General features: G+C 40.7%; 1 protein-coding gene across 21 annotated transcripts in view; it reads right to left on the bottom strand.

Moving 5' to 3' along the window:
- The window catches only part of abi2b (abl-interactor 2b), a 128,919-nt gene that overhangs the window by 20,233 nt on the left and 85,122 nt on the right, over positions 1–23,564 (bottom strand). For 4 of the 21 annotated variants that reach the window (XM_052013544.1, XM_052016827.1, XM_052021812.1 and 1 more), the window contains 5 exons: positions 21,116–21,292; positions 14,566–14,583; positions 7,690–7,787; positions 6,121–6,270; positions 3,932–4,056 (listed from right to left, as the gene is read on the bottom strand). In XM_052013544.1, the coding sequence (XP_051869504.1) occupies positions 3,932–4,056; positions 6,121–6,270; positions 7,690–7,787; positions 14,566–14,583; positions 21,116–21,292 (568 nt within the window). The remainder of the gene's footprint in view (positions 1–3,931; positions 4,057–6,120; positions 6,271–7,689; positions 7,788–14,565; positions 14,584–21,115; positions 21,293–23,564) is intronic. The other 17 variants (XM_052015213.1, XM_052023445.1, XM_052020953.1 and 14 more) reach the window with 5 other exon arrangements.

Below are 23,564 nucleotides of genomic sequence, written 5' to 3'. Positions count from 1 at the left end.
GGGGGGGGGGGGGGGGGTGGAGTGAGATTCCATCCTTCCACCACTTTACATATTAGAGTGAAATGCAAATTTAGGGAGATTAATAAGTTTATGTCTTATTCTGAAGTTTGACAACATATTTTCATCTAATATCCAATTCAGCAGCATGAGAAAATGGTTGGCCTGTTCTTACAATAATACTGCTACTTACAGTTCTACTCTTAATATTGTCCTAAGGGTGCCGCTGTTGGGAATGCGGGGAGAATAAAATAGGTAAGGGCAGCATTAATGCAAATGGGTGCTCAATGATCGGTGCAGACAGTGGGCTGAAGGGCCTGTTTGCATGCTGTGTCTCCCTATGACTAAGGTGTTGATGATTGACCACTGTGAACTCCTGCAGTCATTCTGCATGCACTACCACTATTTTCCAGGGTTCTGGTAGAGCTGCACACATCCAAGCAATTGCCAAGCATTCCATCATATTCCTGATTGTGCCTTGTAAATGTAGGCTGTGTGGAATTAATAGATAAGCCACTTAGCCCAGATTATCTACACTCTGATATGCTCCAGTTATTAATGGCAATTCCCAGAACATCAATGGGAGGGGACTTGAAGGCTGTAACGCCATGAGTGTCAGATACTCTCTTGCTGATGGTCATTTCTGCCACAAGTGTCAAGCAATGTTACCTGCCATTTAGCAGCCCATGCCTAAATGCTGAACAGGCCCAGTTGCATGCAGGAATGAACTGCTTTAATGTCTGAGGAGTTGCAAATGGAACTTCTATCTTAAGTCAGAAAACTAACCTTATGATAGAAGGTAGGTCATTGAAGAAGCAACTGATGATGATCTAGGACAGTGTCCTGATCAACTCCTTCAGTGACATCACAAGGCTGGGATAACTGGCCTACAACAACCACAACCATCTTCCTCTGTCTGAGGTACGACTCTAGCTGTTGGGGTGTTTTTCCCGACTGTCATTAACTAGTTTTGCCACAGCTTCTTGACACCAGAGTCAAATGCTGCCTTAATGTCAGTGGACAAGTAGACTCTACTCTACCTCGTATGCATGTTTGCATTAAAGCTCTGATGAGGTCTGGAGTCAAGTGATCTGATGAAACCCAAACTCATCATGAACAAGCCACTGGTGAGTACGTGCTGATTAGTCGCACTGTTAGTAACACCCTCCATCACTTTACTGAGAATGGACTCAAGGGACAATAATTAGCCAGTTGGATTTGCCTTGCTTTTGTGGACAGGATATTTCCTACATTGTTGGGTAATTGCTTTGACACAATTGCTTGGCTAGAAGAATGCCTAGTTCTGAGGTACAAGGTTTCAGTGACACAATCAGAATGTCATCTATTGCACCATCTGCTGGTGAGTGCTCTCAGCCACTTTTTCTTTAAAATCGAAAGAGGCGAATTGATGACTGACTTTGAGATTGTGGGGATCTCTGGACATACCCAGATGGATCATGCACTTATAACTGAAAATGGGTTCAATGCTTCAGCCTTATCTTCGGTAGACACGTGGTGGGTTCAGCCGCTTCCTCTCATTAGCTAGTTAATTATTCACTGCCATTGACAATGGGATGTGGTCATACTGCAGAGCTTTGATCTGATCCATTGGCTGCGGATTGCTTAGCTCTGTCTACTGTATGTTGCTTTTGCTGTTTAGACCACCATTTAGGACCATGTTGCAGTTTTGCCAGGTTGGTACCTCATTTTTAGATACCTCTGATGCTGGTTCTGGCATATCATTCCACACAAAAGCAGAATAGTGCAGTTGCTGAAGATCTGAAATAAGAACAAAAAATGTTGCAAGTACTCAGACATTACCTGTGGAGAGAGATAAACAGAGTTAACAAGTTAGGTCAGTGACCTTCCACCCTTTCCAACTGAAGATAATTAACCTGCATGTTAACTCTGGCATGCTCTCTCCAAACAGGCTGCCTGACCTGGCTAGTATTTCTAGCACTTTGTTTTTATGGCTTTCCACACACTTCATCAAAGCAGGAATGGGCCACAAGCTTGGTAGTAATGGTAGAATGAGAGAAAAGCGAGACCAACTGGTTACAGATTTGGTGGAATACAATTCTACAGCTCCTTAACATCCCACTGTGTCTTATGGGTGCTCGGCTTAGAGCTGCCAGACCTTGTCTGAGTCTCTCCCATTTAACACAATAGTACAACTCATCACAATGGAGAGTGTCCTGTTTTTCTTCAATATTCTTCTGCAAATATGAAAGAAGATCTTTAAACATTTTCATAATGTGATAATCTGCCTGAACCTTTTCCTGTTGCTCTCCCCCTTCTGGTTAAAAAAATTCTGGTCTATTTTTCATGGAAAGAATGGAACAGGGACAGTTGATGGAAAGTTATTCCTGATACTTTGGTAACCAGGGACACAGAATGAAGATTAATTACTGGCAGAGTGGTGATCAGGGAATGGGCCTCATTATGTGCAGGTGGTTCCAAAACATTATTCTCCATTCTCTTTAAATGAGAGGGGAAGAGAGCCAAGAGGAAAGAAACCAGGTGGGGAAGATAGAGAGAGAGTACAACAGTATGTATACCTGCACATTGGTGTGCTGAATGGCAAAGAAGTTCAACTTTGGCATCTTCTCACCAAGGAGCTAGTAAAGCACTGGTCTTTCCTCAAGTATTGGATCAGAGCCTTAGTGGCAAACGAGGCACAAACAACTTGCCTTAGCATCCTCTGATGATGGAGGGCAAAAATCTGTAGTGGGTTAAGGACAGGATAGTGCTCAACTTTCAGTGGGTGACCTACCGATATCTCATGTATGAAGATCCAGGACAAGTACAGAATGTAGTATTCATACCCCCAGTGAGAGAGAACCACTTTAGGTACAAGGAGGAGATAACAACACTTTAAAAAGACAATTCTTCACTACCAAAGTTACATGTACCTCAACTGTAGAATCTATTATATAACTGCAACAGCTTAAAACACATGCTACTTAAAATAATTGCGTATCAAACAAGTTCATAAGAACATGAAGAATCAACTTTCTAGGTAGTAAAATCCTAGGAATCACCTTATTCCTGGAATTGTTTCTTGAGATTTATTTATTCTCATTGCTTATTTATTATCCACCCCTGACCTGAAGAGGTATTAAAAGCCATCTCACTGGTGGGTCAGAAGACACTGATAGACCAGACCAGATGAGGACTGACAATTTCATTCCCTGAAGGACATTAGTGAACTTGGTGGGTTTTTAATGACAGCTTGACAGTTTCTAGCTACCAGTCCTGATTCCAGACTTTCATTTCCTATTTAATTCCTTGAATTTAAATCCTTCAATTGTTCTGATAGGATTCAAACTCACAGCACTGGATTAGTGGCCTAATAACTCAACCACTTTGTTGCTGCACCCCAATGCAGAACCTGATGCAGAGTTGTCATACTCACTTGTATTGAGGGTCTCAATACCACTAACACCTTTTTTCCTACTCATCAAGCTCCCAGTATCAGGAGCACAAACTCCCAGGGTAAGAATAGCAAAGGATGGCGAGAGAGAGAGAGAGAGAGAGAGCGAGAGCAACCCCCAAAGAAAATAAAGCATAGGTTAGGAACAAGGTTCCCTTCACGTTTCCCAACAATGTTTCTCTGATACTAAACACATGCACATTCTCATCATGTATTAACTTGATATTTTTGCAGCCTCCAAAACCATCATTTAGGTAGTGAATTAAGAACAGTTCCATGTCCATTGGAAACTGGTAGGGACAATTAGCAGAGGCTTTCTTCCCGTCATCCTTGGCTGCATTCAAAATCTTAACCTTAGCTGCACCCAGTTCCCTAATAAATACAGGTACATTACCTAGTGCTTAATATTTCCCATCATCATAAAGGTTAGAGCAGGTAGTCATGATATCAGAGCATTGCAACATAAAAATCATATGAGCATTGCTTGGGACGACCCCTTACCTGGATACACACTGGGTGGAGAAGGAGTCGGAACAGCAATGGGGACCCCAACACTCCCACTGCCACTATTCTCTCTGCTGCTACTGCGGCTGCTTGGGTGGCTTCCTCCGCTGCTTCCACTGCTACTGCAATACACAAGTCACAGCACGTCAGTGCTCACACATGGCCACAGGGACCTTTTGCCTTTCTTCAATAAAATCAGAATCCTGCACTCTACAGTCTTAAGGATCTGTGAAGATAGAAACAGCATTAACATTTCATGCCAATGCCTTTTCATTAGAACACATCTTTTTCCTAGCTTCCTCCCATTCCTCATCTATCTGGGGCCAGAGCCTCTGAAGACTGAAGGAGCTCAGTGTGTGGATGGCAGTGTCACTTGGAGATATATCATCACTGCTACCCCTTCCCTACATTATTCCCATTGAACTCCTTTCCCATTTGTGAAATTTAGAATCATAAAATCATTGCGGTACAGAAGGTGGCCATTTGACCAATCAAGCCCAAGCTTAACCTTTGTAAGATCAATCAAGTCTGTTCCATTCTCCAGCTCTTTCTCCATTGCTCTGTACACTTCCTTCCTTTAGTATTTATCAAGTTCCCCTTTGGAAGTAATCTGTATGCATTTCTCTGCAATCTGCATTCCTGCGTTAAAGTCCCAAAACAGGCATTTTTCTTAAGTCCTGTATTGAAAAACAAACTTTGAAAGTTGGTTGTGAAGCACTTTAGGCTTGCTATGGATGTGAAAGCATCTGTAACAATCCAAACTTTGAGGAAATGAAACATTAAGAAATGAGAGTATGAGAAAAAATGAACTGGGAAATAAACAGCGATGTTCCATCACCTTCATGAGGTCCACATTCATTCCCTTCCTCAATTCTCACCAACCAATATTTACTATAGGCCCACTGACTCCCAAAGCTACCTTAATTAAATTTCTTCCCATTCACCTCCCATTAGAATTTTTCCGTTCTCCAAGTTTCTTCTTCTCCATTGCATTTAATCTAATTCATATTTCCTTTGCTGGTTAACTTCTTAATCACCCCGTTTATTTCCTACTGAACCTTCTTTGCAAGACATAAGAGGTAACACTTACTCTTGCATCTCCATCTTCACCATTCAGGGCCCCAAACACATTTTTCAGGTGAAATAGTAATATACTAGAATTTTCAATTTAGTATATTGGATGCACTGCTCCTGATGTGATCTCCTCCAATAATGGGGAAGCAAAATATAAATTGGCTGAGCATTTTGCCAACTCCACCATTCAGTGCACACTTTTAGCTCAAATCATGTGCCAGTTTAATTCCCTACCCTAGCTCTCCTTCCCTGTTGCAATTAGGTTCAATGTAAGCTCAAACTCAGTCTTCAGTTAGGCACCTTGCAGTCTTGCAGAATCCGTAACAAATTCAAGAGTTTTAATTTTGAATTACAGCCCCAAAGAGCAGCTATTTCCACTTACACCTTCATACTGTCCAGTCCCACTACCTCTGGCTTTGCACTCCCAACCCATTACTCATTTACTTGCTCCTGCCCTCAACCCAATGCCAGAGCTTCCATTGCATTTCCTTTTATTTTTAAACCTTTGTACTTTCTTAAAACCTGCCATCTCTCTTAACTTCTGGTTCTAAGGAAATGTCAATGCCCTGAAATGTTAACTATTTCCTTCACCTTAGATATTGACTGACTTCTTGAGTATTTGGGCTGAAGGGCCTGTTCCTGTGCTGTACCGGTCTATTTCTAGAATATCACCCTTTTTTTATATATCAATCCTTCTACCTACCTCTCCTGACAGCTCAAACTCTTGCTGGATGATATTCTTGTGGGCACTAGCTGTCTTGTGGTGCTTTGGCTAGATGGGCATGACTAAATGGGCATGACTGATGTATGTATTTCAAGGTGACACATCATCAGGATATTTGACTCGGAGGACGTCCCAGACAAATCCAGTTCCTGATGTTACAGCTGCACAACCAACTCAGTACAAAATAAAATACATTACTTTGTGTGGAGCTACAGTTATACAAATGAGTCTCTGGTTAGTGTTTCAGTTCTTACTACAGCCATAACACTACGTATAAATTTCAAATGAAAACCTAAAATAAAAAACTCCCTTCAGACATGTGGTTAATTAAATCTAAATTCCGCACTGTACTGTGGGTCAGATTGACAGGACTCTGTGCTCTCTATACCTGTATGTCCTTGTTCTCTGATTTACAGAAGCTGTCCGCACTGGACTTTGTTGCTGTGAGGAGCTCATGTTGCGAGTTGGACTTGGTACATAGTCATTTGGCACCACCGGAGGGCGCACGGGCTCCAGTGTCCGATAAGGAGAATGTCGACTACATACAGAGAAGACAAATTAGTTCAGCCCAGTTGACACCTTTCATATTATTCACTCCCACAGTTTACAGCTCATACTGTATCCTTCATACTATTTACTAACAAACTCATTTGGTACTTTTTAAAATACTTATTAGATGAGAATGTGAGAATAAAAAATGCAATTAACCAAGGGTTAGTGTAAATGGGTGGTTGATGGTCCGCACGGACTTGGTGGGCTGAAGGGCCTGTTTCTGCGCTGTATCTGTCTATGACTTGTACTATCAATAGCACCAATTTCAACTTCTAAACTATTTATTGGTATATTGATAGTACAGACTTCCCCTTAACGAGAAGTCAATAACAAAAGGAACACAAATTTAAGGGGAAATCAAGGAAATATTGCCCCCCTCACCCCCCACCCCACCCCAAAGTGGTTTGGGCCTGAAAGAAGCCAGAAACCCTCAGCATATTTAAATACCACCTGGATGAGCAGCTAAGTGCCTTAACCCACAACACTGGGAAGCTCTTTCCTGAACAGCCTGGGCACCCTGGGTCAAATGGCCTCCACCTGTGCCATAGATTTCTATAATTCATTCTACTCGTACCATTATTATATTTTTTTAATCGTGGTTGCTTATGGTCGCATCCTTTGCAATATTTGATGCCCCATTTCTGTTACAGAATAGGCCATATCCTTCGCATCGTTCACTGACACAGTGGTACTTTTACAGACAGACAACACCCTTCACTGATACTGAACAGACAAATGGGGCCTCAGGTACCACTGCATCTGTAAAGGCCCACCATTGGGACTCGTCAAATCAGATTACGTATTTAATTCGGAGAGGGGCTTGATAAAGAAACAAAGAAAATAGGAGCAGTAAGAGGCAAATCAGCCCTTCAAAACTGCTCCACTGTTCAATACCATTTTAGAGGCAGGCATGCTATTCATCATCATGGGAGGATTTTGACATTTTTAACTACTTTTGATATTCAAAACAGTCATCAGACAGAAAGCATCAGTGTAATGCCCAACTATCTGCCTGTTGAATGGATGCTGGATATCACACTGCAACCAGGATTGATGGATGAGGGAGGGAAGAAATCAGCTCTCTATGCCACTGCTGATCAAGGCCAAGCAAAAGCAGAGTCAAGCTCAGCTGCAACCCAAGCCACCCCTCTTCATGTTTCAACAACCTTGCTGACACCATCTGGATTCATTCATGATGATTCAACACTTGCATATGCAACGAGAGGTGTTGCCTGCATCAGGAGCCAATCTGTTCAGGGAAGGGGAAAGTACGTCAATGATGAGAGTTTGACTTGATATTCTAATTATCAATGCTCAAGTCATGATAATCTTTTGAAAGAGCGCACAGTAATCTTAGAAATAGGTCAAAATTCCTGCTGACAAACTGAAATCACTCCCCACTTACCCGAGGGTGCCTTTCCCCGACACTGGAGGACTGGGGGGTTTCTGTGTGGGTGGGGTGCTCCGTGGAAGCCCACCCATCTTCATATTCTGAGTGCTAACCTGGAATGAATAAATCAAGAGACGGAGAGGTTAGTGAATGCAGGTTTAGCAATTTCAATGACACCAAGGAAACTAACGCAGAGGTTTAATCAGAACAGAAGGCAAGAAAAAGAGAAAAGGGTAACAAGGCCATGCAAAGTGTTTTTCTACAGGTTTTCTAGGTGACTAAGTAATCTACCTCCTTATAGAACAGGTACAGGGCTTGCAATTTAAAACTATACGAAAGTAAGAGTTTAAAGAAGTGACGTATGAAAATGACAATTACACAATCATTCTATCAGCATGACAGAGAAAAATGGGTTCACGTTTTGGGTGAAATCCACTCACCAGAACTGGGAACATATTTCACTCAAGGCAACAGACCATACCTCTAACATGCTGACTGACTTGCTGCACATTGCTCAGGTTTTCTATTACATTTTATATTTCTAAAATTTATGGCAATTTTTAAAAAATAACTTGCTGCTTTGGAAACAAAACCAAGTGAACAAGGAGACAGTCACAACAACAAACGGCACAGTTTCACTCAAGCGTCCTTTAGTGGATGAGGACAGATAAGGGTAGGTGTATGGTGTACGAGTGGGGAGATGGTGTGTGCATGGGAAAGACAACTTTGTTGGTGGGGTGTGACAAGCAGGCTGATCAAGGAGCATGGGAGAGACCATGCGGCATGGAGTGTCCATACTTAATCAGCCTTGGGAGGGAAGAAAATACGTGTACATGAAGGGCAAGGGAGACTATACATGGGTCTATATTGTGATTCAAATTTTAAAGGGCTCCCATCAAAATGTTTGATTTCCCTTCCAAAATTATGTTCTTGCAGTTTTTGTGCAACAGATGAAAGTCCATCTGTTTCCCACTCAGCCTCGAGTGCAAAACAGCATCACTTTATGACGCACAGGTTCCAAAGTTGGGGGGAAAAAGACAGGAAATCTACATGTTTCACTTAATCCTCATGGTAACTATTGCAGGACCTACTTTACTGTGGTAATAGTATGCCTGGTTTATTGTGTTTGATTCTGCCCACACTGGAACCTTCAGTTAGCAAACAGCAGGTGGTCCAGAGTCCTCACAGACAAAATATAACCACACACACCCTATACTGACTACCATTCCGGCAACACAGGCAAAGTACATAGTTAGGTGATCTCTGTATACCATAGAGTAAGGCTAGGGTTGCAGTAACAAAATAGAAGTGCTGGAAGAACTCAACCTGTCAAGCAACATCTGTGGAAAGAGAAATCAGTCAACGTTTCAGGTCATTCCTGCTTTCAGCTTTGCTTGGATAACTGTGAACCCTCCACTCTCCCCGTCAGTTCCGAGGAAGGTCATTGACCTGAAACATTAACTGGCTTCTCTTTCCATAGATGCTGCTTGACTAGCTGAGTTCTTCCAGCATTTCAGATTCTGTTTCAGATTCCAGCACCTGCAGTCTTATTTGTTTTTCATAAGGATTGCTGTAAACCTCAGTATGGTGAGGGAACCCTGTATACCACAGCACAAATGGGAAATCCATATACCAGGATATAGACAGAGAAGCCTTTGCCTCAGAACAACAGGGAACACTGCACAGCAGGGAGTATGAACAGGGAATTTCATGCATTATGGAACACTGCCAGGAATTTCCACACATAGAACAAAATACGGCAAGTTCAAGGAATTCTGCAAAAGAGCTCATGATTAATACTCATGCCTGAAGAATTAAAGCTGGAATTAATTCCTAGCCAGTTTCTTGGGTCCAATTGCTTTCAAATTATTGAACAGACAAGCCAGTTATACAAGTGTTCACAGCAACCTGTGGAGTCACTCACTGCAATCACCTTCAGCAGCTCTAATGGAACATCTCATCCAGCTGGCCAAAATATACTGTAGGTAGGCCAGTCACAGTCCCATTCAATCTAATTTTTTCTTTCATCCATCCAGAGTTGACTCAGCTTTTTCCATATGGAAAAGGAAGGGAATGGTATGTTTTCGTGATTTATTCACTGATAACTGTTTTTCATCTTTTGAACAATTATCTAACAAATACAATTTGCCTGGATCACTCCTTTTTCGATATTTGCAGATTAGAAATTTTTTAAAAGCTACTATACCTTCTTTTCTGACACCTTACAAAACTGAAATTATGGAAAAAATTTTAGGTCTTAATCCTTATCAGAAGGGCTTGATAACAATAATCTATGATTTAATTATGAAAATACGTCCAGAATCACTGGACAAAATTAAGAATGAATGGGAAAGTGAACTCCAGACATCTTTACCTACAGAGACTTGGAAGAAAATTCTTCATTTAGTTAATACATCTTCAATGTGTGCCAGACACTCGTTGATACAGTTTAAGGTAGTTCACAGGACCCATATGTCAAAAGATAAACTAGCTCGTTTTTATCACCATATAAATCCTATATGTGACAGATGTAAATCGAATGTGGCTTCTTTGACACATATGTTTTGGTCCTGTCCTCTTTTGGAAAAATATTGGAAAGACATTTTTTAACATTATTTCAAATGTATTGAAGATTGATTTACAACCTCACCCTATCACTGCAATTTTTGGATTACCAAGGATAGAGTCTGGTCATTTATCTGCTTCCCCTAACCGTATGATTGCCTTTGTCACATTAATGGCCAAACGATCCATTTTGCTTAAATGGAAGGATCCAATACCCCCTACTACTTTTCAATGGTTCGCTCAAACTATATCATGTTTAAACGTGGAGAAATTAGGAGTGGTACTGTTGATCCTTCGCTTAAATTTGAAGATATTTGGAGTCCATTTATTCAATATTTTCACATGATATAGATCCCCTTTCAATAACTTCCCAGCTTAGAGGAACGGAGTTGACGACATAATATTGCTCTGTTTCTACTGAGAAATTTTAGTCCAGTCTTTTTTTTCTTTTCTTTTGTTTGTTTTTTTTGAAATTTTTCTGTTTAGTTTGATATATTGTTTATAATTTTTCTTATTGATTTGGGGATTTTTTTTCTCTCTCTTTTTTTTATTTATATAATAAATCTTTTTCTTTCCTTTCTTTTATATTATATTCATTTACTAAGGGATCGTTGGATCTACAGTTTTTTTTATATTTTATTGTTCTTTACGATCATCTATGCCATGATTGTTCTCCTAATCTCTTTGTATTACATGTACAAACATTGATGTTATATATTAATCTGTATTAATTTGAAAACTAATAAAAAGATTGAAAAAGGAAGATAGGCCAGTCACAGGAACCATGCATGCACCCACACTCTCATACAAGTACTGAACGATGACCAGAAGCAAAACCATATACAATTCTTGGCACAGGGCTGAGGTGTAGCAACTTAGATCAAGAAACCAAAAACAGACTGACAAAAGTTTGTATGACTCCACAATACAAAGACAACGCAATTCCACATAAGGGCTTTATGTGGAGCCACAAAATGGATTTGTGCAACCAATACGGTTCTGTCATTTCATCTCAAAATAGGTGATTGATTTCCACATGGTACAATTCAAGATTTTGGTTTCATTTTAAATTCATACAAACCCTGCACCTTGTCCTTTAAATAAGTCGAAGAGACCACAAGCTACATTTGTAGGGGGGAGAAAAAGGAAGTGATTTATTCTATATACGTAAGTGTATCTCAAATATAAAAGGTTGTACAATACCATCTCTAATAATCAATATCAAGCAACTATCTCTTATAAATTTTTTTTAGAGCTGGACCAATCTATATTCTAATGGCTTCTTCCATTATTCATGACTCAACTCACTCTGTTCTGAAAAGATCTTATCAGTTAAGTTTATAAATTTCTGAATGGAAATTTAAATAGTTTCTAATTGCATTGAGCTCCCTGACTTTGTGTGTAGATGCTCTGAATCCATGGCCCCCAGGAGCAAGGAAATTGTCATCTGTTCTTCAGACGGCATGCTCCCATGTCAGTCCAGCTGGGTTATGTTTAAGAGAGAGTGAACAACTTGTGCTGATGCAGCTGGGCTAAAGGATTTTACACAGCAGCACTTTGAAAAGGATTTTACACCGTTTGGGTTGAGATGGAGGTGAATGGAACACGTTGCATTTAAAGAACCCAGTATCAGCATCAATCTCCCTCAAGGCAGCTATGAACAGGTTACACGCAGGGTAAAGGTCATGACAGTGTCCCATCAAACCTTCCCAGGACATGTATAGACCAAGTTAGATATAGAGTAAAGCTCCCTCTACATTGTCCCTTGAAACAGTGATATATTACACATTGTGCAAAGTAGAAAACAATTCATTCATTCATTTTCATTTTGATTGGGATGATGCTGTGCCATGTTACAGGTTAGACAGAATACAGTTCCATCTAACTGTGCCATCAAACATCCCCCATTGGTCTAACATCTAAATACAAAAGAATACTATCTGTTACACCTATATAACATTCTGCTGTTTCTGTATCGAGTCAATGTGATTAAACCAATTCAATTTCAAATTTGCAGGCAGGAGCTGTGGGAGCCCCTGAACACTAGGCCCTGGATTAACACCATCACAAACTCATTTGATATTTGCTTTTAGAAAGAATTGGGTGAGATGAGTCAAGAAACAGTGGAGAAATGGTCCAACTTTCAATGTTAATTTTGGAATAGTAAGATACATATATAGAATATGCAGGATATCACACACTGGGGAGATAAATTCCTGCTAATTCCTGCCAGACTGTGGGCAAACAATGCATGTTAAAACATTTAATGATCAGGGTGTCCTTTCCAATGTTGTAATTATTCCCTACCTATCCAAATCTAAAAGCAGGCTTAACCACAGAATACTAACACCAATCAGAGGTAAGGAGTGATTTCACAAAGCAGGGAGTTAACAAGTGGTGATAGAAAACCTGGAAATAATTGGATAAGGACTCTGAATGGAGTAAGGAGGGGAGGAAGGTGGAGAGGATATTTTTAATGTTAGAATAATTGGATATGGTCTCTTAATGATACAAGATCGTTGATGTAATGGCCGTTTCTAACTCTGAAAGTTGCTCTTTTATACAATGTCCTGTTATACAAACTGTCCTCCCCAAGTCCTCGAGGTATGGGATCATGGGCTCCAACCACCATTCAGTACTCTGCTCAAGCCACAGTGCTCATTTGTGATTGATGATATAAAGTAGTGCCTGATTTCAACCACAAAGGGGAAGGATCCCAGAACCCCAACCCTTCTGTATATTCCAGCCTCAAGTTTCGGTTTGGGATTGGAATAGCAAACCTGGCTGATTTCCTCCGGGAGTTTCATTGTTGACAAAGGATAATGCAGGCTCACAATTTAAAAGCTGCAATAGCTTGATATTTGCCTCAAGGAATTTTGTAATAATCTAGCCATTTATCAATTTAACTTGAATATTAAGGCTAGAAACCCATGATATGGGGCAACAGGTTTAAATTTATATGGGCAAAGTCGTCAGTCCGTTGCTCTGGCCAACTGTGGTTTCATGGCTACCATTGGGGCAAGATTCTGTGCAGGCTGGGATTCCTCATGCACTAAAACAGACTCCCAGAAGAGCGTCTCAACCACGATGGGATTAAGGGAACATGAAATCCTGGGAACAGCAACATGTTTTTTTTCTAAGTCAGATACCAGAATTGAGTACAGTGAGAGAGGTGTGAGGGAGGGGATTATGGAGAAATCACTGAGCAGCTGATGATGGATAGGCCTGGTAATTAGAGCAGTGCAATCATTCCCAATACTTTGGAGATCTTCCTGCACAATAATGCTGAACTCAACTGAAAATTTCATTTAAGTAGATGAAAAATGGTACTTCACAGGTGAGTAACCAATGCTGAGACACACAAGTATTAGGAGTCTTAACATTAAGCTTGGGTTAGAGATGAGCTTTAAGAAGGGGAATGAGAGGTGGAGAGATTTACAAACACCATTCTAGAGTGAGGGCAATACACAGCTGAAGTAATAGCCACCAATATGGATATCAAAGCTCACAAGGTTCAAAAGTCAGAGATTTCAAAGGCTGAAGGGGTCACAAGAGCAAAGGAGATCTCAGAATTGGTATGTGTGAGGCCACAAGCTGAACATAAATGAAAATTTTAATATTTATGTGTTGAAAAACCAAAGCCAACAGAGATCAATGAGCACAGTGGGACGGGGTTTGCTTTGCAATGGGTTAAAGGCAATTTTTTTTGATGAGCTTTTACTTACCAAGTGAAGGAATGAGCATTGGAAATGTGGACTGAAGGTAAGGCACGAATGACGGTTTGGGTGGCAATTATTACAGAAGTGGAAGCGGGCAGACTACAGAGATCTGATCAATAACGGCAGCTCCTTCCTTGTACTTGTGAAGTCCAATAAAACTGCTCTTAATCCAAGACTGATCTACAGTAGATGTCCTTGGAAAGGGTGCACCTAATTTAAGAGTCTAGAACTTGGGCATCAAGTTACTGCTACTGGGATACAATGACCATGTATCCAAGCTATCTCAACCACTGAAGTTACCCATTGTTTGATCTGCCCAGTGCCTAGATTTATAAATGAGTATGTATGCACTGTGAGCTCAGGATTGTGGTGCACCCTCAGCAGGAGTCCACCACTTTTTGGAAATAATTTTCAAGTTGAAAGCACAAGGCAGAGCGGTCTTCAAATTTTGAGTATGTTACAAATCAGAGCAAAGGGTGAATCTACAGCCTTAGGCTTGAGAGTAAATATTCTCTTTCAAGGATTCAAACTCTGCAGCATTTAACGACCCAGTCTGCAATATCCTCAGCACAGAATAGGATGGCGGAGAAGCACTGAGATCTCTTACCTTAAATCTAAGCAACCACTTAATGCATAAATGAAGCAAATGAAAGAAGTAAGAAAAAAAAACAGCATTGACAGGTTAGTCGAAACCACAGGATAGGAGTACAAAAGGAATCAATGTTAAAGCATCTGATACCAAGTCATGTTACAAATTGGTTAGAGTGAAACACAGTGCAAGTCATGGACACAACCTGAATTAAAGGGTGATCTGCCTTTTTAGAAGACATTATACGTCTACAGCCTGGCCATTTAAAGAAGAGACCTTTGATCATGTACAGCCCATGCTACAGTTAAACCCGCGCAAAAGTGATTCAATCACTTATTTTAAATTCTTGACGTTGTGATCTCAGCTGCCTATTCCAGTGATTACAAATTGCTGTCCAGTCACTATACAACATGCATCAGGTGTAAATGTTCGACAAGATTTTGGGAGGGGGTGTGTGGAAAATCTCTGATCAGATACTTAAATGTGCAGTTCTCAAGATTTGATTCATTCAAAAATGATACCTCTAAATTCCCCAAACCCTAGGGAGAACCACCAGCTGAATTTGGAAGCTCTCCCCAAAGGCCTGACAGATAAAAGGACCAAGTGGGTCAAACTGTGCCAGGATGTTGAGAAATTAGCTGGTCATAACCCAGCAGACTAGTGGGAAAGTAATTGGTCTCAGCCTCCCAGGATTCAGGAAGAGAAGCTAGGCTCCTGATCTGGGTCAGTACTCAGCTGCCCCACCTCGAAAGTCCATGTGCGCACAACTGGTAAGAACCAAACTAGTTTTTCTGGTGTTATGGACTAGTCACACAGTCTCAAGTTCCCGATATAGACTGGCACATGAAGAGTGACTAATTGCCTGCAGACTGTACCCAGCATATAGCATCTCTAAGACAGAAAGAAAAACACTAAAGAGAGTCCTAACATCTGTTCTCTCCCCAACACATTCGTACCCTTTAAAATCACGTTGAATACAGGATTCAGATGATCTCTCAACACATCTTATGAATCTCTGGTTATAGGTGCTTCTAGAAAAACTCAATCAGGCACTCAAACAAAGCTTCTGCTTTAACAGCAGCAGGACCATAGTCCACACCAGACCAGCAAAGGTATATGAATAGAGGAGTCCAATTATCCTCCAGGTGAGGAGAAGGTGTTCATGAGGCACTGGCATACAAATAAGTCCAGAGTGGGGAAAGGAGCACACAGGGAATAGAAGCCCAGGCATGTTTAGATTTGGCATGGTGTGCACATGGAGAGCAGGAACTACATCATCAACTGGAGAAGAGCAGCAGTCATGTTCCACACCAAGAAGGGAAATTATATGGAAACTGCTAGATTGGTAGCAATGGGTGGAAGAAATGAAAAAGTGGGAACTTGTTACTGAAGAATATAGTATAAAGACACAGCAAGCTGGCAAACCCCAGAGAAGGCTAGGGGATCCCAACTGAGGTATACAAAATCCAGGGGCACAGAGGCGCTAGATAGTGAACAACTTTTTCTCTTAATAGGGTTGCCTATAGACAGAGGGCATTGGTTTAAGATAAGGGTAGAAGATATGGAGCAGATTTTGAGGAATATTTTCACCCAGAGAGTGATTGGAATCTGGAATGCACTGAGGAGATGGTGGAGGCAGGTACTCTCACAAAAGGGGAGGGAAGCATGAAGGATATGTTGAGAAGGAGACCTTTGATTGTAAAGTTCCACAAGCAAGGCAAATAAACAAACTTCTTTCACAGGCTCTTTAAGCCTGCTCCCGATTTGGTGAGGCATGGAGTATGGAGGTGGCACAGATGGCACCCACTGATGAGTCATAGTCTCTCTATAGTACTGATTAATATTGAATTCTGCAACTTCAGGTAACTTGATTTCTTGGTCTGTATCAGTCATCCATCTGTAATATTAGCTCAGCTTGTTTTTTTCCTTTCTCTGGAAGTGGAGGACACACTTTACCTGACCTGCAGGGCTTGTCCTCCTACTCTGCATTTCACAACTCCTACATTTTTTTGTCTATGTTCTCACTCTCTAACTGCTCCTATTCACTCATTGACCAGATAACCTTGTTCACAGTTTATTCCTGTGGTCACCCTGGTTTTATCCTATCAGGGTGACCATGGGGAAAACATCCCGCTGATGTTAGACTCACCAACCTTATCCAGCTTGGGATACATCTCATCTGTGCTGGGAGTTACCCACCTTTTAGCCCACTAAGTTATCTAATACAACCTCCTTTTCAATGGTAATTTGTTGTAGAACTCCAGCCTTGCATCCCATACCCCTCTCTGAATTTTCCAACTATTTTCTCCATAGTAAATACAAATGACATGTATCTATTTAAGACCTCATCTATGTCCTCAGGTCCCTAGCACAGATTGCCACTTTGGTCCCCAACAGATCCAATTCTTTCTTTATTTATCATCGTGCCCTTAATGTACTTACAAAATGCTTCGCGACTTTCCTTAACCTTGTCCACTAGTGCCATTTTGTGCCTTCTCTTTGCCCTCCTGATTATTTATTGAAGTAACCCCCTACATTTTCTATACTCCTGTGGGACTTCACTTGTTTTCAGCTCTCTAAAACTGCCATAAGCTACCCCTTTTTTCTTTACCCAGCCCTAATATTTCCTTGACATCCAAGGTTCTTTAGAACTGCTGTCTTAGCCCTTCATTCTGGGATCACATTGGCACCGAACTTTCTTTTTGAATACTTTCCACTGGTCACCTGTAGAATCATTTGCAAGAAGCTGCTCCCAGTCTACGTTTGCCAGGTCCTGCCCATCATATTGAAACCAGCTCCCAATGCCAGGCTACATTCCAAAAGACAAGACTGAGTACTGCCCCTTCTCATAGGACTATTGCCGTATTGGCTCAAAAAGCTCTCCCGGACACACAAAAAAATCTGATTGCTCTAAGTCTTTCATAGCAAGACAATACCAGTTAATATTGGGCAAGTTGAAATTCCGATTATTATCCGCCTGTTATTTTTACATTTCTGTGATTTACATACATATCTGGTCCTCTATTTTCCTCTGACTATTTAGAAGCCAGTAGTACACTCACAGCAAAGTGATTGCCCCCTTTTTGTTTCTAAGCTCCACCACACAGCCTCATTTGAAGAATCTTCCAGGATGTCCTTCCTCCTTACTGCGGTGATGGATACCTTAATACCGCAATACCACCACTGCTTTTACATCCTCCTCCCTCCCACCTACAGGTTCTGTACCCTAAAAAATGTTGCCACCCCTGCTCATCTTTCAACCACATCTCTGTGATAGCAAAAATATCATTTGCAAATGTTAATCATCAACCTTACATGTCAGACTCCTTGTGTTAAAATAATGTAATCCAGCCTTGCATTCCTCCCACGTGCCTGGAGACTTAGTTTTCCTTCTTTATCAGTCTGTTCCTCTCCTCCTACAGTATTCCTACACTGTGTCCCATTCCCCTGCTAAACTAGTTTAAACCTCTCCAAAAATCCTATCAAATCCCCCTGCAAAGATATTGGACCTGTTCAGGTTCACAGGCAACCTTTCTGGCTTGGACAAGTCCCACCTTTCCCAGAAACTATCCCAGTGATCTAGAATCTAACACCCTCCTTTCTTGTCCATTATAGTGCACATCAAATTTCACTTCAGTACAGATTGAAGACCACTTTCAGCTTTACCTCACAGTTAATTGCAATTTACAAGTGCACCAATAGATGGCACTCAACACCAGGCAGGATAAACTGTAATCAAGAGATAGCAAGATATTCATAGATCCATGAGCACTTTTTATCCAAAGCTTGTTTCAAGCTTGGAATGGGAAATTCATATTCTTTGGGAGAAACTGTCAGACTGGAAATATGTAACTGTATAATTGATGTAACTAAAAGTTGTCTCACATGCTGTCATATGTTAGTGTTTTGAATTAGCACTCTAATGGTGTTAAAATAGTTTTCTAATGCTGACACCCCAACTTTATAAATGCCAACAAAATGCTACTTTAATGCACTATCCAATTTTCATTGAAATTGTTTCAAAATCATAATGCAGAATTTATTTTCTTCAAGAACTAAGCCAGACTAACTAATCACTAAACCAGTTTTCCATATTTCGCTCCTGTAATACTGACTGGATTCAAACTACTCATTCCTCTACAGCATCCATCGAGGTATTTGAGAACCTGGGCAGCAACTCAAATAGATTTTGAAAGCAGATCTGCCACATCCTGATATAGCATTCACTTTCCTCAAGGTCCACTAAGCAGCAATGGGGTTCTGCACTCTTGTCTGATTATGCCTCCCTGTGCATAAGAGGCTGTGACTCTGAATATATGTTGTTAAGACAGTCTGGTAGAGAACCTGGATCCTCATGCAATTTCATGCTACATAACAGTGACTGTGCACATAAAGTATCAGATAATGTCAGTATAGCTTGTTGTCATCTTTCGTCACGAAATATTCCTTCAATTCAGTTTTTTGCAATCAAACCCTCCATTACCAGTTTCCTTTCTCTCAAAGTGCTTGTTGTTAATAAACATTTTTGTTTATTAAACCCTGTCTGTCTTTCCTATAATTTCCACATCTGAATCCTTCCAATAGGTTAACACCCTTACCACAGCACAGTATTGTCCCTTTTCAAGGCTGCAAATGACAACCTGTGGATGTCCCTCCAGTCTTTGAGTTGCATATTTATACCACACTACACTAACAATCCCCTCACTACCCTGCTGGCTGGTAAAATACAGACTTATTTTCCCAAGTCATAACCAGAGAATCACTTGCACAGTTCAAGGTGCTTGCACTCTCTCTGAAACCTCTAAACCTCTTCTTAAAACCAAGCTCTATGACCAAGCTATTGCTTACACTCAAACATCATATTTTTACCCCCATGAAGTACCTTGAGACATTTTACTATGGCAAAGGTGATGAACAGTTGCAAGCTATTGTGGATGGCATTACCACCTATCAAGTGCTCAACTCACCAGATCTAAAGAAGCAATATTACTATCATAAGATCTTACTGCAAAATCCCTTGCTTCCTAATCCAGTACCTTTCACACCTCACAGGTAAGTGATGCAAATATCAAGATCTTCTAGAAGAACTGTCAGCTCTCACAGCTCATTATTCTCCATTAAAACCAAAGCATTACTCCCACAGGTTGTTTAAAAACAGCCTTGGATGCAAGCAACAGAGTCAACTGCAGTACAATTCTAGGTTCATGCCTCAAAACTACACAGGCAGACCTGACCTCTACCCTGATAGTCTACTGTAGAGCTGCCCATAAAAGAAAGCGAAACCACACATGCACATTATCCTAAACTGTGATCTAACATGATTCATCCTCCCTCAAGCTCACAACAAGTCAATCATCTGAGTCTGATTGATTAAATTGTGTTTCCTGTATTTGCTGCATAGCCCTTGATAACATTACCTAATAAACATACCATCTTAATTTTAAAAATTCAAATTAATACACCATCCACAGCCTTTTGGGAAAGGAAAAATTCCTAAATGGTTTAGTTCAGGTCATAAGATTGTAGCCTCTTGTTCCAGATTCCTCTCCAGAGAAATTTTCTTGAGCATTTAACCCACTGAAATTTCCGTGATATTCTCTTTTATTTACTAACCTTCTCCATCTCTTCCCAGCCCTCTCCATTTTAACTCTTATCTCCTTAAGTATGCCTTGATTGGGTACAGTTCCACAGGCAACCAGATGCCTTCCAGTTAAGTAGCTGTTCTTGACACTGAACTAGAACAGCAAGAGCCAGCAAGATACTTGATCATGGGGCAATTCTGCCAAGTCCAATTTTGCCCTTGCCAGATGTCTACACACACACACTTCTCCAGAGGGGAGTCAATGGATACTATTCTAGAACATTAACATTATTATTTTCTTTTTCTGTAATCAGATTCTTTGAGCCCAGAACAGAACTGTATTGAGGTTCAATCCTCTCAGAATATTCAAACTCAGGTTTATGTTCCTCCTATGCTATGTACCTTACTACAGAGGGATTTGTTTCCAATCTTAAAAGGCATACATTGAATAGCAGGGAAACTCCAAATTTTTCAGAAACTGTTTTCAGTATTTGGATGTCAGAGGGCAATGCAAAACATATAGTTTTGTACAACACGGAGCATCTGATATGGAGAGCATGATTTGCTCTTGTTTTACTTCAATATAACAATCAATATACTTTAGACAGAGACACCTCTAATTGCTAATGGCTGGAATAGAAAATAACAATCAGTATTTTTTCAGACCCAACTAATTAGTCATCCCTTTCAAAATGACTGCTAATGAGATTTAAAAGCATCTTTTATTGAACAACTTTATGTACCATCAGACAGTCTTATGCAAGAGTCAAAAATTCTCTTCAGTAAGATACACATAAGATTGAATTAGAAATCATTCTCAATTTGATTTTTTCAGTTGCTTCTAGTTGTAAAGAATCAACCTGCCACGACCCCAATATACAGTGCCTACCACAATGCAGCATTTTATTAATCTCCCCCCAAGTAGCTCCAGCCACTCTGCTTCCAGCAGAGAGCTGTGTTACCAGTTCCCAGTTCTACAAAGCATACCTTCACTCCATGACCGATGTCGTCCAAGATGGCGTAATCAATGGGCTTCCTGATGTACCTGACAGGCCTCTCAGGATTGGACGGGGCAATAATTTTGTGTGTCCTGGAGGTGTTTTTGTTGGTTGTCAAGATACCAATCTCTCTTCTGGCAACCTTTTCCTTGTGAATGTCCACAGTCTGAAATTTGAACATTGACTGAGTTAAAACATTAGGTAAATTTCCAACAAAATTCAAAATAACAGGCGTGAGTGACAAAACACCAATATAGCAAACACAACCAAGTGTATCAATGCAGCTAAGCAATCTCAAAAGATACAATTTTATTTTTAAGCATGCTAAATTGAACACTGCCCAACACCTTTTGAAAACCTGTGTAGATATTAACTGAAAGACTTCATCAACCCTCAGTCAATCAGTTGAAGAAAACATTCAAATTTGTTAAATAATATTTCCCCAGCAAGTCTTTGCTGCTTTAACTTAATAACCCATATCTTTCCATGTGACAATTGATTTTATCCTGGATTACAGTCTCTAATTTTCTTTTCATGGTCACATCAGGCGGAGAGAGGATCTCCCTGGACCAGTCCTGCTGTCCTGAATTGTCATCTATGCTCTCAGCACAACCATACTTATATGGTATGGACGTATACTCGAAAGTCAAGTCTATTGTCATTTCGTGGAATCTTGCCAGGCCTATGGATTCAGTAGTGTCCAGCAAAGGGTAGTTAGGCCATATTCAAACAAATATACTGCCACAGTATTGTTAGACAAGGAGTTCCAGGATGAAAAACTGCAGATGAAGAAGGATTGGCAATTGACTTTAAGACATGATATGGCGTACGTCTAAAAGAATCTGCAGACGGTGGAATTCCTGTGTGTTTGCTGCTCTTGTCCTTCTTGGGTAGGTCAAGATTGCAGATTTGAGATATGCTGTCAGAACAGCCTTTGGTTAATAACTGCAGTGGAATTTGCAGATGACATGCAGTGAAACCTCTGTGTGCTGATGGCAGAGGGAATGTTTAGGATAATGGATGATGTGCCACTCCAGATAGCTCAACTCATTCAAATAGTAAGGACTGTACAAAAGGTCATAAGCTGACTACAAATCCACCTTTTCCTTTGCTCATGGTAACATGTACAATTAATCCAATTTCCAGCCTTTACAATTCATTACAATTACCTTGAACAGGTCTATCCAAATTAATCTGTTGTTCAACAGAAACAGTACTATTCTAGAGATCAGAAAATCCCTATTGTTGATCTGCATCACACTAGCAGACACAGACAGTCACCAAACTAGTCAGAACCAGTCTAAGTACTTCTGGATTCGAGGAAAACCAGCTAGGTCTTTCTGGACAATATGCCATGACCTTAGAAAGTGCTTATAGATGCAGTTTTGGGGAAAACAATTAATTTAGTGGCTTTAAACTAGTAAAATGATGACAAGGCAACTTACTGGATAAAGGTGGAGGATGCTGCAGCATCTTCCATCAATGGTAAGCTAGGTCCATGTGGTGTAGGGTGGGATTGAATCATTGGCTGAAATTGAAGATGAAGATAGGTTCACTGGAGACTGCAGAGGTGAAGGATGTGTGTATAAAGATGGAATGCCAATTAAGAGAAGGGCAGTGCAGGAGGGAAAATGTGGAGAAGGATGGAATTGTTCATGGGTGGAGATAGATTGGAGACTGGGTTAGCACAAGACAGGAGGTAGGCAGCATTGAACAACTGCACATTGTGGATTTAATGAAGGCAGGAACCAAACAAAGCACTGAAGCATTAGAGGTTCTGAATGATCCGGCTTTCAGGAAGCACCTTAGGTTATGGTATCTAGCTGATTCTCAACATCTCAGCTGACAGTGAAAGCAGGATTAATAGGATGAGACTCTAGAGGGGTGCAGCTCTCCAAGGGACAGTGACTTTGGGGGAGGAGAGAAGGAACACAGGCAACAGATTCAAGATATTAGGAAATTCAAGCTTGATTTCCATAAGCCACTCCTCCCCAATTTTGACACAATGAGCATTTGCTTCGTAGCATTAACAAATCAACTGAAGTTATTGGATTGCTGGCAATTTTTTTTTGTTTCAAAGACACTTATAAAGCCCCTGCCCAAATATTGAAATTAGGTAACCAGCATCTCCCACTGTTTCCCCAAAGGTGTTAATACCTGGACCATAGACTCAGTCAGCATCAGGAACCTTTATCCCAACTCCACTGTATCACACCAAAGTGACCAGTTTCAAATGTGAAGCTTGATACAGAAACCAATCAGATATTTGCAGTCATCTTTCCCCAACTTAATTTTGATTACTAGCTCTTCACCAAGTGGTCAACTTAAGAGAGCAGGCCAAGCTTTATCATTTCAACTGTTGCACTGTAGCTCGTATCAGCTAATTCAGCAAAGTCCAGGAATTGAGCCAGCCAGCCCATGTAGTTCATCTGCTTAAT

The sequence above is a fragment of the Pristis pectinata genome, chromosome 1 (genome assembly GCF_009764475.1).
Source record: "Pristis pectinata isolate sPriPec2 chromosome 1, sPriPec2.1.pri, whole genome shotgun sequence".
NCBI classification, from domain to species: Eukaryota; Metazoa; Chordata; class Chondrichthyes; order Rhinopristiformes; family Pristidae; genus Pristis; species Pristis pectinata.
The sequence above is the reverse complement of the archived record's forward strand: the minus strand, read 5'-3'. Positions and strand labels throughout refer to the sequence as shown.